Source organism: Rhinatrema bivittatum, chromosome 5, assembly GCF_901001135.1.
Source record: "Rhinatrema bivittatum chromosome 5, aRhiBiv1.1, whole genome shotgun sequence".
NCBI lineage: Eukaryota > Metazoa > Chordata > Amphibia > Gymnophiona > Rhinatrematidae > Rhinatrema > Rhinatrema bivittatum.
In genome coordinates this window covers 109,732,559-109,747,107 of record NC_042619.1, presented here as the reverse complement: position 1 = coordinate 109,747,107, position 14,549 = coordinate 109,732,559, and the positions used below count along the sequence as shown (strand labels likewise).

The following is a 14,549-nucleotide window of genomic DNA, read 5'->3' as shown; positions in this document are numbered from 1 at the left end:
TTCCAGGCAGTGACATGGTCCTCCTAACATACTTTCTCCAGACATTACCTATTGGACGTTAAGACTCAGGAGGATGCGACTTCCGTGCGTGCAGTGTTGACAGGATCGCAGGCAGCCTCCCACCTTTTTCGGGAATAGCTTTGACACATCCCACTGGGATGGATTGGCCTGCCTATGTGCAGAGGATGGAGAAATTACTACTTACCTGATGATCTCCTTTCCTCTAAGATTAGGTGCTTTGACTTTTTTTCCTTTGCTGAGCTCAGTGTTTCCCAGTTGGTTGGAAGCATGAGTGGATTACGGTTAATAGACATGTTCATGTATAATCAGTTTGTCTCCAGTTTAGCTTTTCTAGAGATACTGGCAGGCTGATGTCAGGGCAGGGCTATATGTCCAGTGACATCAGTGAGTCAGTTTTACTCAGTCTCCATCTGCTGGTAGGAGTGCATAACCCATCGGTGTGGATTGGCCTGCCTTCTTTAGAGGAAAGGAAATTATCAGGTAAAACGTAATTTCACCTTAATACAAATGCCATCTTCTAGATTGCATGAGTAAATGTTTTTGCTTCAGTGAAATTATGGCATGTTCCTCTCCTGCCTCCCCCACCCAAAAAAAATGAGGCCCTTTTTTTTTAGTTTAGTGCATAGATTTTCTGCTGCTGTAGGTATCAGAATAAAAAAAATAGAACAGAACAGACTTTTCAGTATCATGGGGGTATGGGTACGGGGAGCAAAATGAAAGCAGAATTTTAGCATGATGTGACTCCCTCCTCTCCCCCCCCCCCCCCCCCCCACCACAGACACACACGTAGCTGTCTGCACAAACTGACGTGGGCAGCTGCAAACATGGGCATGGCCACATCCTTGCCTGGGGATAAAGGAGAGATGATGTACATACAATATGTGAACTGGAGCAGACAGTGGGGAGAGAGAGAGAGAGACATGCGGACTCTGCAAATCTCGGCAGGGAGCTTCCTGCTAAGAAGCTGAAGGTGGCCAGCTGTCCTGCATTTGAAAGGGCAGTCCCTCCATTTCAAAAAAGATCTCTTCCCCCCCCCCCCCACCCCTCCACCTCCACCTCACCCAAAATATAAAACTCCTCTGTCCCGTTCAGTGCCTTTCAGTAAGGCTTCATGACATCTCCCATGCCTAACACACACATGGCCCATAATAAATACCTCAAAATAACATCTACGGGTTGGCCCTCCTGGGATCTGACAGCCAAAGGATGGTCGGGCTTTATTTCTGTCTTTGCTAGCCGCTTGTTAACATTCCTCCCTTACAGAACTGATGCTGCGAGCACATTTTCTGCATAGTGTCCACACTGACAATATATTTGGAACTGGAAATGTAAACAGTGCAGGCTTTTTGGTGTGGGACACGCAAGTGAAAAGGAAGCAGTGCAGCAGGATGCAGAAAAGGAAAAGTGGAGCTTGTGTACATAAGGGTCACAGAGTCTAGCGTGGGCCATTCCTACGGTCAAGTTATTCAAATAGTTTTGAAATGTTAATATTTATAATTTAATGTGCAAGAGCACATTATTTTTCCAAAAGTAATTGCATTGTTGAAAGTGTTTTATGACAGGTTTTTTAATAGTTTACTTGGCAATTGGAATTAAAGGGCATGCTGATGTGTTCCTGTTTAAAAAAATGTGTGAAGCTTGGAAAAAGTTTCAGAAGATTTTACTGCATAATTGGGTGTTTTGCAGTAACGTGTACATTTTGTAGTTGATGTTTTTAAAAGATTGATGGTCAATGGCTGAGCATTCTGCAGTGCTTTGCCAGCCATGTCACTGGTATGCTTGGAAAACGCTTTTTGGTTTCTGGCAGTTCAGGAAAGAATTAAATACTGATGTGGATCAGCGTTATCTTTTTAAAATAGGCCTCTGGAAAGAGAATTGCAGAGGGTATAAACGTATCTACATCCCAGTATTGTGTTATTTTAAACCAGCATTATTTAAACACAAAATGTACCATATTCTCTGCTTGAGTTGTTTAAGATGTATGTGAGGGAGATATAAAACAATCTGTCAAGCGTTGCCTGTAGCAGTAACCAAAAAAACAAACAAACAGTAGTCCAATCTATTTGTGACTGGCAGAAGCATAAACAGTAAATTTAATATTCTTTTAAACCAGATAATAAATGACACTTAATATTTACAAGCTGTCTCAGTAAAAGGTTTTGTGGCACCATTTTTTGAAAACAAATGTCTGCGCATATGTCAAGAGAGCAGTGCACACAGTGAAATATTCCCTGGCAATATTGACTTATCTCATATAACCTAAGTAAACGTAATGCTCAGATTCCTGCTTCAAGTATGCTGCTTATACAGAGAGGAGAGATGTGCAGTGTAGCCTGCACAGACAAATTCGAGGAGGCCAAAAAATAGAATTATTGACATTCTGAGATCAAAAATAAAGTGGGGGAGAGCGCATCTCGTGTCTGCTTTCTTTGTGTAATGAAGGTTTATGCAGCACATGCTTGGCTCTACAGTAAGTCACAGAATACATTATGACCATCATTCCACTGCTTTTTCCATGGACTCCTTTTTCCTTTTGTCCCAGTACCTCCTCCTTTCTTCTTTTTATTCCAGCTCAATTGGAACCAATGCTGGGATTCTGGCACCATGAGCCTTCATTAACAACTGCTTGGGGATTATTCCCCTCTTTTAATAGATCCACCCTCCCATTCTTCCTAGTCTGATCATTGCCGCGGTGGTTCTGAGCCGGGAGCCATGTATCAAAGTTCTCTCTCGACCCCCCCCCCCCCCCCCCCCCCCATATCGTAATCTCTAACTCCAGCCACTAGGTGTCGCCTTTAACAGTGACCATGAACTCCCTTTCACCAGGAACTGTAAATGCTGTCTTCACCACATCCCCAGTCCCAACCAACTCAGTATGTAGAAGATACAACTCGGGGATCAAACAAGGGCCTTCTGAATGGCAGTGCCACTGGGCCAACCCTCCCCTCATTCCTTTCAAGGTACGCATTTACTCCACATCTGGAAAAGGGGTAGAAGGATGATGCCGCCCCCCCCAACTCCAAATGCTGATGCCACCACAGAGTGTGGACAAGAAGCCAAACGTGTCAGTCCACACTTCATGAAAGAAAGTGGATTTTTCTAACTTAACTGCCTTGAGGCACAGGCACATCAGTTAGGAAAGAACTTAAAGCGCTGCAGCTTCTTAAGCATACAGCAGCTATTTTAAAACGTATCTTTGGTGTAAACTCCCTAAATTAGATCAAGTTAAAGGCTTGGAAATTAGTTCAGCCATATCTCTTCTGAAAACAAATATTTATGTGTTCTGTATCTCTTGTTTTGTTACAGGGCATTTGATGTAGAACTTCTTTACATAGCACAGTGCTTAAAAATTCCAATAGCAGAAGTTGCTGTAAACTGGACAGAAATTGAAGGTGAGTACAGCAGAGAACTAAAGATTGAGAGCCTACAGAGCAGGGATACTCATCTCCTGTCCTTGAAGCAAATGTTGCGCTCAGATTTTCCCAAAAAGACAGGTTTTGTAACCAGTGTGCCCTGTAATTTTTTTTTTCGAGGCATGTTTAGATATGAGACTGTTATGCACATCATTTTTTTTTTCATGAGCTTGGAGGAGGGATTGGCCCCATCTTGTGATGTTTGTAACCCCTGTGCCCCACCTCCTCTTGAGTTGTTTCTGTTGTAGCGTTGCCACTTAACACTGCTGCCACCACCAGGAAGGAAACCAAGCTCAGTATTTATATACTCCTTTCATTGCCATTTCTTTTCTTCTCACTGCTCCCTAGCTTTTCTTGCATCTTTTAGCTCTCTCAACTGCCTCTCCATTTCATTTCTCTCCTACTCTTCCATTCCTTTTCTTTGCCTCCCATATACCCTCCATCTCCATATCATCCCTCATGCATTTAATGCTTCCTTTCCTATATTTGCCCCTTATCTCCATCAATACTTCCTTTTTCTGTTCCCCAGCCTCTTCCCCCTGCCTGTTGTCCCCCCTTTGTTCAGTATCCATCCCATTGACAAGCATTTGCTTCTAGCCCCCCTCTTCCCCAGCATCTCTTCCTCCTGTTTTTTGTCCTTCCCTCAGTCCAGGTTCAGTGCCAACAGCAGAATCGTCATCTGCTGAAGGTAAGTTGGATATGCTGGAAAAGTGCACTTAAAATTTGAGAAAAAAAATTCTTGGAGGGTTAAACTATTACTGTTTTATATTGTGTGCTAGTTTTAAGGTTAGTATTTGATTGCAAGTGTTAGAATTGTGTGTGTTTTGGCAAAATAGACTGATTCTGTGAGCTAGTAAAAGTTAGTATTCCTCTTCAGCCAGCCAGATCAGTCCAGACACATGGGTTATGCCTCCCAACAAGCAATTGGAGATAGAAGCTAACAAGCTTGCTGACACCACCCTATATATGCTCCTGTGCTGACCTCAACCTACCTGTTTTCAGTGTCTGCAGCAGATGGCAGGCAAGCATCCCATGCTGTAAGCCAAGGCCTGGTTAGACTGGGTGAAAATTTAAATTGGGATGGCAGCTCCTGTGCTTACTCCCTCAGTTGAGTGGGGTCTTTCAGTTATTGGAAAAAGGTTCTTCCCAGTTACAGTCACTGGAATTACCTCCTTCCCCATTTTTTTCTCTTCTCTTCAGCATTCTCTCTTCTTCCTTAAAAAAAAAAAAAAAAAAAAAGACTTTCCTCAGTATCTTTTCCTCCTGTGGTTGTTCCTGGTTGTTAAAGCTGTTTAAATAAAAGCAGAAAGGAAAGGAGACGAGCTGTTTGCCTTCTCAGGGTGAGTTGTTGTTGCCTTGTTTTTTTTTTTTTTTTTTTGTGGTTTGTTCAGGGACTGCAGGGTTCGTTAGGGGAAGAAGCAGTGGTGTCTCTTCAGGAGCGCAGGAAACAGTAGTTTGTAATGAGTGGTGGATCATGCCATCAGGTCCTGGGAGGAGAAAGCCTTGGTAAATCTTGTGGGGAGGAGAGGAAAGGTGAGCAGCATTTAGAATAGTCTATGTGGAGGGGAGAGGGCTTTGTTGACAGGATCCTAAAAGGCTAGAGGATGGGAATAAATAAAGCTTAACCGGCACGAAGCGGCAGTTAATACCCTTAAGAGAAACATGGGGGTAACCTGCACGGAGCGGCAGTTACTATCTTGGGAAGCTCACTGGGCAGACTAGATGGACCATTTTGGTCTTTTTCTGCCATCACTACTATGTTACTATATATATGATCCGTCTACAGGCATGCTCACTGCTGCATCTGGAACGGTGACCATATTGGAACTGCGAGCGATGGCCTCCCACACTGGTTCTGGTGGTCTGACGCTGTAGAAGTCTGGCCCACAGCTCTTCCGAGTGGCGTTCCATATTATACCTCCTTTCCATGTGGAGATGTGATTCCTCCTCTTCCTATGCCTCTGTTTTGTATCTAGCCTTTTGTTTTCTGTGTAGGACTGAGTGCAGCTCCAGGTTTCTGTCCTGCGGGAACTCTCCCGGGAATCCAAAACAGAAGAGAGGAGGACTTGGAAGGGAGGAAGTCCTGCAATTTCAATTCTGTCAATTTTAGACAAAGGTTTAAGGGAAAGGGGCAAGGAGGGGAGAGTTGGAGGAGGGGAAATGTCCCTTAAGAAAGAGGATGTAAAAACTATGATTTGGTTGTTCCACAAAGAGGAACTTCCATAATTTCTCAGTGCTTAAGGACGCTTAACATAGTGGAAAAAAAAGAAGAGGACTCCAATAACTCCAAAGAAGAACATATGAGTTCAGGATCAGTACTCAGTTTAATTTTGGATACGTAAGAAGGAGGGTACCTTTTATCCTATTCTGTACTTGAACCAGATCAATAAAGCTCTGAAAGTGTTCCACTTCAGGATGGAGACCCTGAAGTTGGTTATAGTAGCAGTGTGACAAGGAGAATTTTTAATGTCATTAGTTCTGACTGAGGCGTATCTACCTAGCCCAATAAAAGAAGGGCATCGTAAATATCTTCACTTTGCTGTATAGGGTGGGGGCAGGGGAGCACTTTCAGTGTTAGATTCTCCCTTTTTGTTGGTCATGGCTCCAAGATTTTTTCCAAGGGTAATGGATACGGTGGAGATGGCCATGCATAGAGAGAATTTTGGTGCATCTCTGTCTAGACAATTGGTTGATCAGAGTGACAATTTCAACAAGAGCAACTCATTACCCTCTCAATCCCTGGATTAACATGAGGTTCAGTTCAACACCAGATCTAGTTTACAGACATAAGGATCCAGAAGTGGCAGGACCAGGTGCATGATTTTTTGAGGATTCAGAGATCCATGATGTGAATTTATTTTCGGGTATTGGGTTAAGAACATAAGAACATGCCATACTGGATCAGACCAAGGGTCCATCAAGCCCAGCATCCTGTTTCCAACAGTATGCGGGTCAAGTGAAAGTGCTGATTGGGATCTGCTGCTGTTGACTCAGGACAGGGATCTACTGTTCAGGGACTGGTAGTTCATGAGGATTTCTCATTTTTGTCTTAGTTTGGCCCTTGAGAAGCTCATCTGTTAGAGAAGGGATATTCTCAGAAGGTTTAAATATCCTTTTGTGATACAAGCAATTTTCCACATCCTTGGCATATGTGAGAGGCTGGAAGTTGTTTGAGATCTGATGCTTGGTTAGGAAGATCTCAGCAAAAGGAGCTTCAGCGTCAGCTGTCTTAGAATTCCTGCAGGTGAGATTGCATAAGGGTTGGCTTTTAACTCTCTAAAGGTGCAGGTAGCAGCTATTGCCTGTTACAAAGGCTGGTTGATGGCACACCCATATCATCTCATCCAGATGGGGTCTCATTTCCTTCAGGGAGTGAAGCATATTTGATTTTAACGAGAGAGTCTGTATCTACCTGGAATCTGAATTTGCTGTTTTACATACCTTATTAGTCATCTATTTGAGCCTGTGAGAGAGGTGACACCTAAGCTGCTTTCTGTTAGTGTTTTTGGCAGCAGTCTGTTCAAATCAGACGAATTTCAAAGTTGCAGGCTTTTTAGGTTATTCAAACAAGGTAGTGAAGGTTTGCATGGTTCCTTTGTTCCTCCCTAAATTAGATTTGCCCTTTTCACCTTAACTGGATGGTAGGTGTCACTTCCTTTCAAAATAACTCAGATGGAGAAAAGTATGCTCAACTTTGTCATTTAGATGTCAAGAGTTTTTCTGAAGTACTAACAGGACACTAATACTGGAGCATCACTTTGTTCTGTTTAGTGGTCCTAGAAAGGGTGGAGCAGCTTTGAAGGCTTCGACAGCTCATTGGATTAAGGAAGTGATAAGGGAGGCTTACATAGGCAAGGTATTGCCACTTCCCAAGAAATTGAGGGTATATTTTACCAAGGTGCAGGTGGCTTTGTGGATAGAATTTAGCCTGGCATCACCTAGGAGATTTTCAGAGCAATAACCTGGTCATCTTTGTGTACATCTTCAAAGCACTATCATCTTGACCTTCGAGCCAGGGAAAGGGTTTCCTTTGGTTCAGAAATCTTAAGAGCTGTAGAAGGATAACTTAGGTAAATCCCTCCTTCATTTTCACGATTTCAGGTCAGTGTTACAATCCATCTTCTCGAAAATGGACTACTGTAATTCACTGCTTCACGGTCTCCCAGTCTACACCCTAAAGCCTCTTCAAGTGTTACAGAACGCTACAGCAAGGTGTCTCACTAAATCCAACAAAAGAGATCATATAACACCAATTCTAAAGAAGCTCCACTGGCTCCCAGTCAAATCTCGAATCCTGTTTAAACTTCTATCAATCACCCACAAAGCCATATTCAACAACACTCCACTGGACCTCAGAATCCCTCTTCAGCTTCACACGTCTTCCCGACCGCTAAGATTAGCACAAAGAGGAACTCTACATGCACCTCCCATGAAAACATCTTTAAGTAAAAGAGCTCTATCCACAGCAGGCCCCAAACAGTGGAATCTGCTTCCTCCGGAGCTAAGGCTGATACATTGCCCCAACACGTTCAAAAAAAGACTCAAGACATGGCAGTAGTATAATGGGTACACGATCAATCAAACTGATTGACAGGTGAGATAAGGATGACAGCAGCCAATCAGCGTTCACTTCCGGTCTAAGCCCCGCCCACGCCCCGCCCACTCCCCATAGAAGTGAATGGGGGCGTAGCCACGCCCCCTCCTGCCTCCTCCCGCCCTCGACCACGCCCCCGGCCACACCCCTTCCGCCACAGGCCCCACCCCTTCCGCAGCCAATCAGTGTTCACTTCCGGTCTAAGCCCCGCCCACTCCCCATAGAAGTGAATGGGGGCGTAGCCACGCCCCCTCCCGCCTCATCCCGCCCTCGACCACGCCCCAAGACCCACCCCTTCCGCCCCAAGTCCCACCCCTTCCGCCCTGGCCCCCGCCCCAGACCCCGCCCAGACCCCATCGATGCTCCTCCCCTCCCAATAGAAGTGAATGGGGAGCCCCTCCCACCCCAAACCGCCCCCCCACGATGTCACGGATGACCCCGCCCACACCCCAACCCCAAGCCACACCCCCCTGTGACGTAGCGGGTATGACATCACCGGAAGTCCACCCCACACCGCCCCCCAAAAACACACCCCCTAAAACGTCATCAGAAAGGGTCCTGTCGCTTTTTTAATGATGTCAGTATTAATGGACTCTGGCTGTTTTTGATGATTTCACCGGAAGTACAATACAAAAGTCCCGAAATATGCGCTCCTAGAACCTCCTGATGCCTTTTAATGATGTCGGAGCCGGTAGTATGCTTTTAGGAGGCAGGAAAACTGCAGGAAATATGCTTTTTTTCTAGCCACTCTGTTTTTAAAAAACCAAACAAAATACAAGCTGATAGGAGGCAGAAAAACAGTGGCTCGTTCTGTTGACAAGGATTTGGTTTTTTTTTTAAAACAAGTGATTGAAGCTACCGGTGGTGAATTGTATGAACTGCAGGATCAAACTTTGCAAAAGACAGGTTTTTTTTTTTTCCAAAAGACTAGGGACCGGGTAGTATAAAGGGTACGCTGTCACTCAAACCCCCAAGCCAAACCCCCCAGTGATGTCACCAGAAGCCCAAGCCCACCCCTCCAAGCCCTTGCTGTAGATAGGCATGCCCCAATAAAAAAAGTTACCAGCGAGCAGGCAGGAAACTGTGACTCATTCTGTACACAGAGACGGAGAATCCAATTACACCCCTTCCCTCCGCACCCTCTGCCTCAATCCGACCTTCCCCCAGACCTAAATCTGAGCAGAGGATAATTGAAAGCAGTGGGGGGTGTAGGTTTGCAATGGTGAAACACAAGGCTTTAGTTTTGTTTTAAAAAAAACAGACTTCTGTATTTTACAGCCATATAAAAAAACAAGAATGCACCAGCGGATCTTAAAGAAAATTTATAATGAGCCAGGAAATACCGGCAGTTTTGGCGGTATAACACCTCTTTTGCAGGCAGCTAAAGCATGTATGCCGTCTGTGACCAAGAAACAAGTGATTGATTGGCTTACAGAACAAGATGCTTATTCTTTACACAAACCTGCTAGGGTACGATTTAAAAGAAATAAAACCATAGTGTCAGATATAGATTGGCAATGGCAGGCAGATTTGGTTGATATGACAGCCTTGTCTGGTTATAACAGAGGCTACAAATACATTTTGACGGTGATAGATGTTTTGTCAAAATACGCATGGGCTGTGACCCTAAAAACAAAAACAGGTCGTGAAGTGGCAGAGGCCTTTGAAAATATATTTAAAGGTGGTCGTGTTCCCAACAAAATACAAACAGACAGAGGTAAAGAGTTTTTAAATAGATCTGTGAAGAGTTTGTTAAAATACAGGGGCATTCAGCATTTTGTGACCAACAACGATGTTAAGGCAGCAGTTGTGGAGAGATTTAACAGGACTTTAAAATCCAAAATGTGGCGATACTTTACAGCGCGCAACACTTTTCGCTATGAAGATGTGCTTCCGGCTTTTATGAACAGTTACAATCGCAGTTTTCACAGAACAATACAGGCCCGCCCCATCGATGTAACAACCTCAAACTCACGGCGGTTCTGGAAAGTAATCTACGGCAATAACAACAAACATGAAACTGCTAAGCCTTTTTTAAAAAAGGGGGATCATGTTAGACTGTCAAAAACTAAAGGGAAATTTGAAAAAGGTTATGAACAAACATGGACAGATGAGATATTTATAATTACCGACGTCCTAAGCAGGGGACAGAAAACAGTGTACAAGATACAAGATTATGGTGAGGAAACCATTCAAGGTTCTTTTTATCCTGAAGAATTACAGAAAGTCAACCCTCAACAGGTCAGAATATACCGCGTTGATAAGGTTCTAAAGGTAAAAGGGAGAGGTAAGAACAAGCAGTGCTTTGTGAAATGGCGAGGATGGCCTGAAAAATTTAACAGCTGGATAAAAGCATCAGAGATTCAAAACATTTGATTTGAAAAGGCCTTGTCTCATAAAAAGAAAAAAATGAATGAAGGGGGATTTTACGTAACGCTGCCTAGTAACGCCTCTGTGAGAATATTTCCACAAAACAACAGCTCTAATTTCACCACACAATTAGCTAGACCTTTGGACCTACAGGGCCCGTGGGAAGTGGGTCTGGTGGAAATACAGTACCCGAACACATGGGATAATATTAAAGAAGACCATAAATATGTTGTCACCACTGGTGAAGGAAGCACAGAGCATCACTTTGTTGTACGAAGAGGGTATTATGCAACCGTTCAAAACCTGACGGATCAAATGAACCACGACATGAACAGTGTCCTCAAAGCCATGGCACCACGAATCATCTATGACCCCAATATCCGAAGAATCAAATTAAAATCAGAGGACAAAGCAGTAATTTCTGCAGGGGGTGACTTAGCGACCATTTTGGGGCTAGAAGCTAAAACGAATACGAACCGCTCGCTATTTCCAACGGATATCACAGGAGGGTTTAATACCCTATACCTGTATACGGATATTGTAGAGCACCAGCTGGTGGGAGACCATTTTGTGCAGCTGCTTCGTTGTGTTCCCACTAAAGGGGGTAAGGACGAGTTTATCACCTTCACTTATGATAAACCGCATTATGTTCCTGTGAACAAGCAGCACATAGACACCATAACATTTGAAATAAAGACGGACCAGAACCAACACGTCTCATTTCGCTATGGGAAAGTGATCCTTAAGCTACACCTGCGACCCCGGAAAACTATTTTTTAAAATGGTTGTGGTTAAATACTATGGGGACCCTGGCGCATACAGAAATTACTATGCAGCACAGGCCGGTGAAGGCCTTTCGGGGTATTACGGTGCTCCGGTCATGTACGGGGCTGGGATAGGCGGAATTTTTCGTAGTCTCTTTAGAAAAGCAATACCTCTTTTGAGAAGGGGTTTTGAGATTGTTAAACCTCATGTGAAAAGTGCAGCAAAAAACATCGCCAAAGATGTTATGGGCCGTGTCACAACGGCGGTTCTGCATAAAATGAACAATAACACAGAGCAGGAGGGGTCAGGATTAGCGGTTATTAGAAGAGCTGTTAAAAGAAAGAGAACCAATCAACAGGGGCCTCCTGAACCTTTTAAAACAAAGAAGACCAAACGTGCCAAGTCTCAAAAGACTAACCGCAAGGGGAAGAAGAGAAACCTCTCCGCCAAGAAGCAAGATATATTCTAAAAACTATGGCTTTTGTACATCAGGGGTCTGAAGAATGTTTGAAATCAGAACTGGATCTGTTTCAACTGGCCCCCACACAAACCAGCATAGAAAAAAGTGTTTATGTGGAGATTCCGCCATTATCTGCCTTGTCAGAAACAGCCCCTTTAGATTTTTATATAGCCGGACATGGCGAGGATTACCTGGATTTGAACAACACGTTGCTATACCTGACCTGCAAAATCGTGAACGAAGATGGGTCCGATCTTGAAGTAGGGGCCAGAGTAGCTCTCGTGAACTATCCAATAGCCTCTATTTTTAGCCAGCTGGATGTCACTCTCGGAGATAGACTCATTAGTCAGAGCAACAACTGTTACCCTTACAGAGCCCTCATAGAGCTGTTTCTCAATTACGGCGAGGGTCCTCTCAAAACACAGTTTACAAGCGGCCTATTTTATAAAGACACAGCCGGAAACCATGAAGTGAGAGACGTGGGATCGCGTAATAAAGGTTTTACCGAAAGAGCTGTGTTTACAGCCGCTAGCCATAAAGTAGAGCTTCTGGGACATTTACATAGCGATCTGTTTTTTCAAGAAAAGCTGCTCATAAATGGCGTGGATGTGAAAATTAAACTAACGCGGAACAAAGATACGTTCTGCTTAATGAGCGGAGATGCCAACGAGAGGTACAAACTCATTATTTTATCTGCAGCCCTCTTTGTAAGGAGGGTGAAAGTGTCACCGGGAGTGCGCTTGGGGCATGCAGAAGCGCTGCTGAGAGCTAATGTCAAGTACGCCGTGGACCGTGTAAGTCTGAAAGTCTTTAGCATACCGGCTGGCGCCCGTGTGACTAACCAGGAAAACCTCTTTTTGGGACAATTACCCAAAATAATCGTATTGGGCTTTGTGGATAATGACGCTTTCAGTGGTAATTACTCTAAAAACCCCTTCAATTTTAAACATTACGATATCAACTTTGCTGCGCTGTATGTGGATGGTGAGCAAGTCCCAGGGAAACCTCTCCAGCCGGATTTCGATAACGGCTGTTGTATCAGAGAATACATGCAGCTGGTTCAAGCAACGGGTAAACATTTGAAAGACAGTGCTCTCTTGATTGATCGTCAAGAGTTTTACCAAGGTTATACCTTGCTGGCCTTTGACCTATCACCCGACCAAGAGTGCACGGACCACTACTCTTTGATTAAAACCGGTAATCTACGGGCTGAAATCCGTTTTGCCATCGCTTTGCCACACACGGTGAATATGATTGTGTATGGTGTCTTTGACAACGTGATAGAAATTAACCACAGAAGGAACGTCCTTTTTGATTATCTATGATGATGAACACCGTACAGATCTACCGTATTTTAAAGAAGGATCCGTATGTTACAAAATCTTTTGTAGACGTCCTACCCAGTGACTGGCTGTCTGATGTACAAATAGAAAGGAAACCTGCAAGCTTGGTGGTAAATACCCACCCCCACGACCTTCCTGGAGAACACTGGCTAGCAATATACGTGACTGAAAACGGCACAGGAGAATTTTTTGATTCCTACGGGCAACAGCCTGATAGTTTGTTCTTCCCTAACAGTATTATGAACTTTTTCAATAAACATTGTGTGGATGTTTTATACAGCAGCAAACAGCTGCAACACCCTGTATCTACAACCTGCGGTAACCATTGTGTGTTTTTCCTACATCAACGTTGTAAAGGGCTGTCTTTTGAAAATATTTTAAAACTGTATTCCGAAGAACCGTTGCAAAATGACAAAATGGTTTTACAATTTGTAAAAAACAACAAACAGAGAACATGTTGTATGTCTAAATCTTTTCGCTGTCTGTTTCATACCCCCCAGGTGTGTGTACCGTACCAAGAACATTGTACTAATCCTAAATAAAAACAATCTCTCTTGAGAGTTTTTGAAAAACAAACCAAACGTCTATAGTCTATATTTTAAAAAAGCCTTTTTTTTATTTGAAAAGATATAATTACACCTTCAACCATCTGTTTGTATCATGTACTTTACGTCTTTTACGGGGGAGGGGGTCTTTGCACTTTACAGTCTTTGTGTACATTTCATCAGTTGTCGCTGAAGGATTTTCCTTGAGCTGTACCAGCAGATCCCTGTTGGCTGGATTACCCATGACGGTGGAGGGCATGTTTAATTCTGCCAGGGTTTGCATGAACTCTCCCCAACCTTTGGGTATCCTCCGATGTGAAAGAGCACGGGTCTGTGTAGCTCCACGAATCAGGTCTAATAGGTTAGAGCCACTTACAGGTCTACCCTTGTATACAAAAGTCCCATTACTCTCCCAGGATGCAATGTCCTTATTCTTTGACAGTTTATTGAGCAGTATTTCTGCATTTTTTCTACGGTGCATGCTGATGCTGTTTAACACTTCCTGCAGGATGGGGTCTGGGGGGCTTTTGTGCTCTAGAAATGCAGAGGTTGCTGTATCATCCTGTGGGGGTAGATACAGATTTATTCTTTCTTTTTCCATTTCTCCGTGTCTGTTAAGCACCAGATAGCGCTGTAGCACTTCTGAATAGCGTTTGGCTTTCTCATATTCAGACATACCAGAACTTTGAAGTATACCTTTCATTTCTTCATCGAGTCTTTGAACAGCTGTGGTTCTAATATTTTCCTCATGAACTGAAGGGCTTCTCAAACGGTCAAGTTGTTGACTAGACACTAAATACATTTTTTCTGTGTGCTGCATTAGTATTTTAGCTCAAAAGCCCCGTGATGAGTGGTAGCGCGAATCCTAGCAGAGGCCCGATAAACCCCCCTGACTGTTTGACCAGCTTCTTTTTTTTCTTAAGTGTTATTCTTTTATCACCCAAAATCCTTATGGCTTGACGTTTCCTTTTCAAGATGTTTATCTGCTGTTGTGATAAAGGAACATTACCTCTCAGAGTGTTTAGTGCGATCTCCGCT

The 14,549-nt window shown here is 43.7% G+C and overlaps 1 protein-coding gene across 1 annotated transcript in view; it reads left to right on the top strand.

The window, feature by feature from the left end:
• The window catches only part of ALG5 (ALG5 dolichyl-phosphate beta-glucosyltransferase), a 104,094-nt gene that overhangs the window by 64,965 nt on the left and 24,580 nt on the right, over positions 1 to 14,549 (top strand). The window contains exon 9 of the mRNA XM_029602729.1: positions 3,328 to 3,413. Coding sequence (XP_029458589.1) covers positions 3,328 to 3,413 — 86 coding nt within the window. The remainder of the gene's footprint in view (positions 1 to 3,327; positions 3,414 to 14,549) is intronic.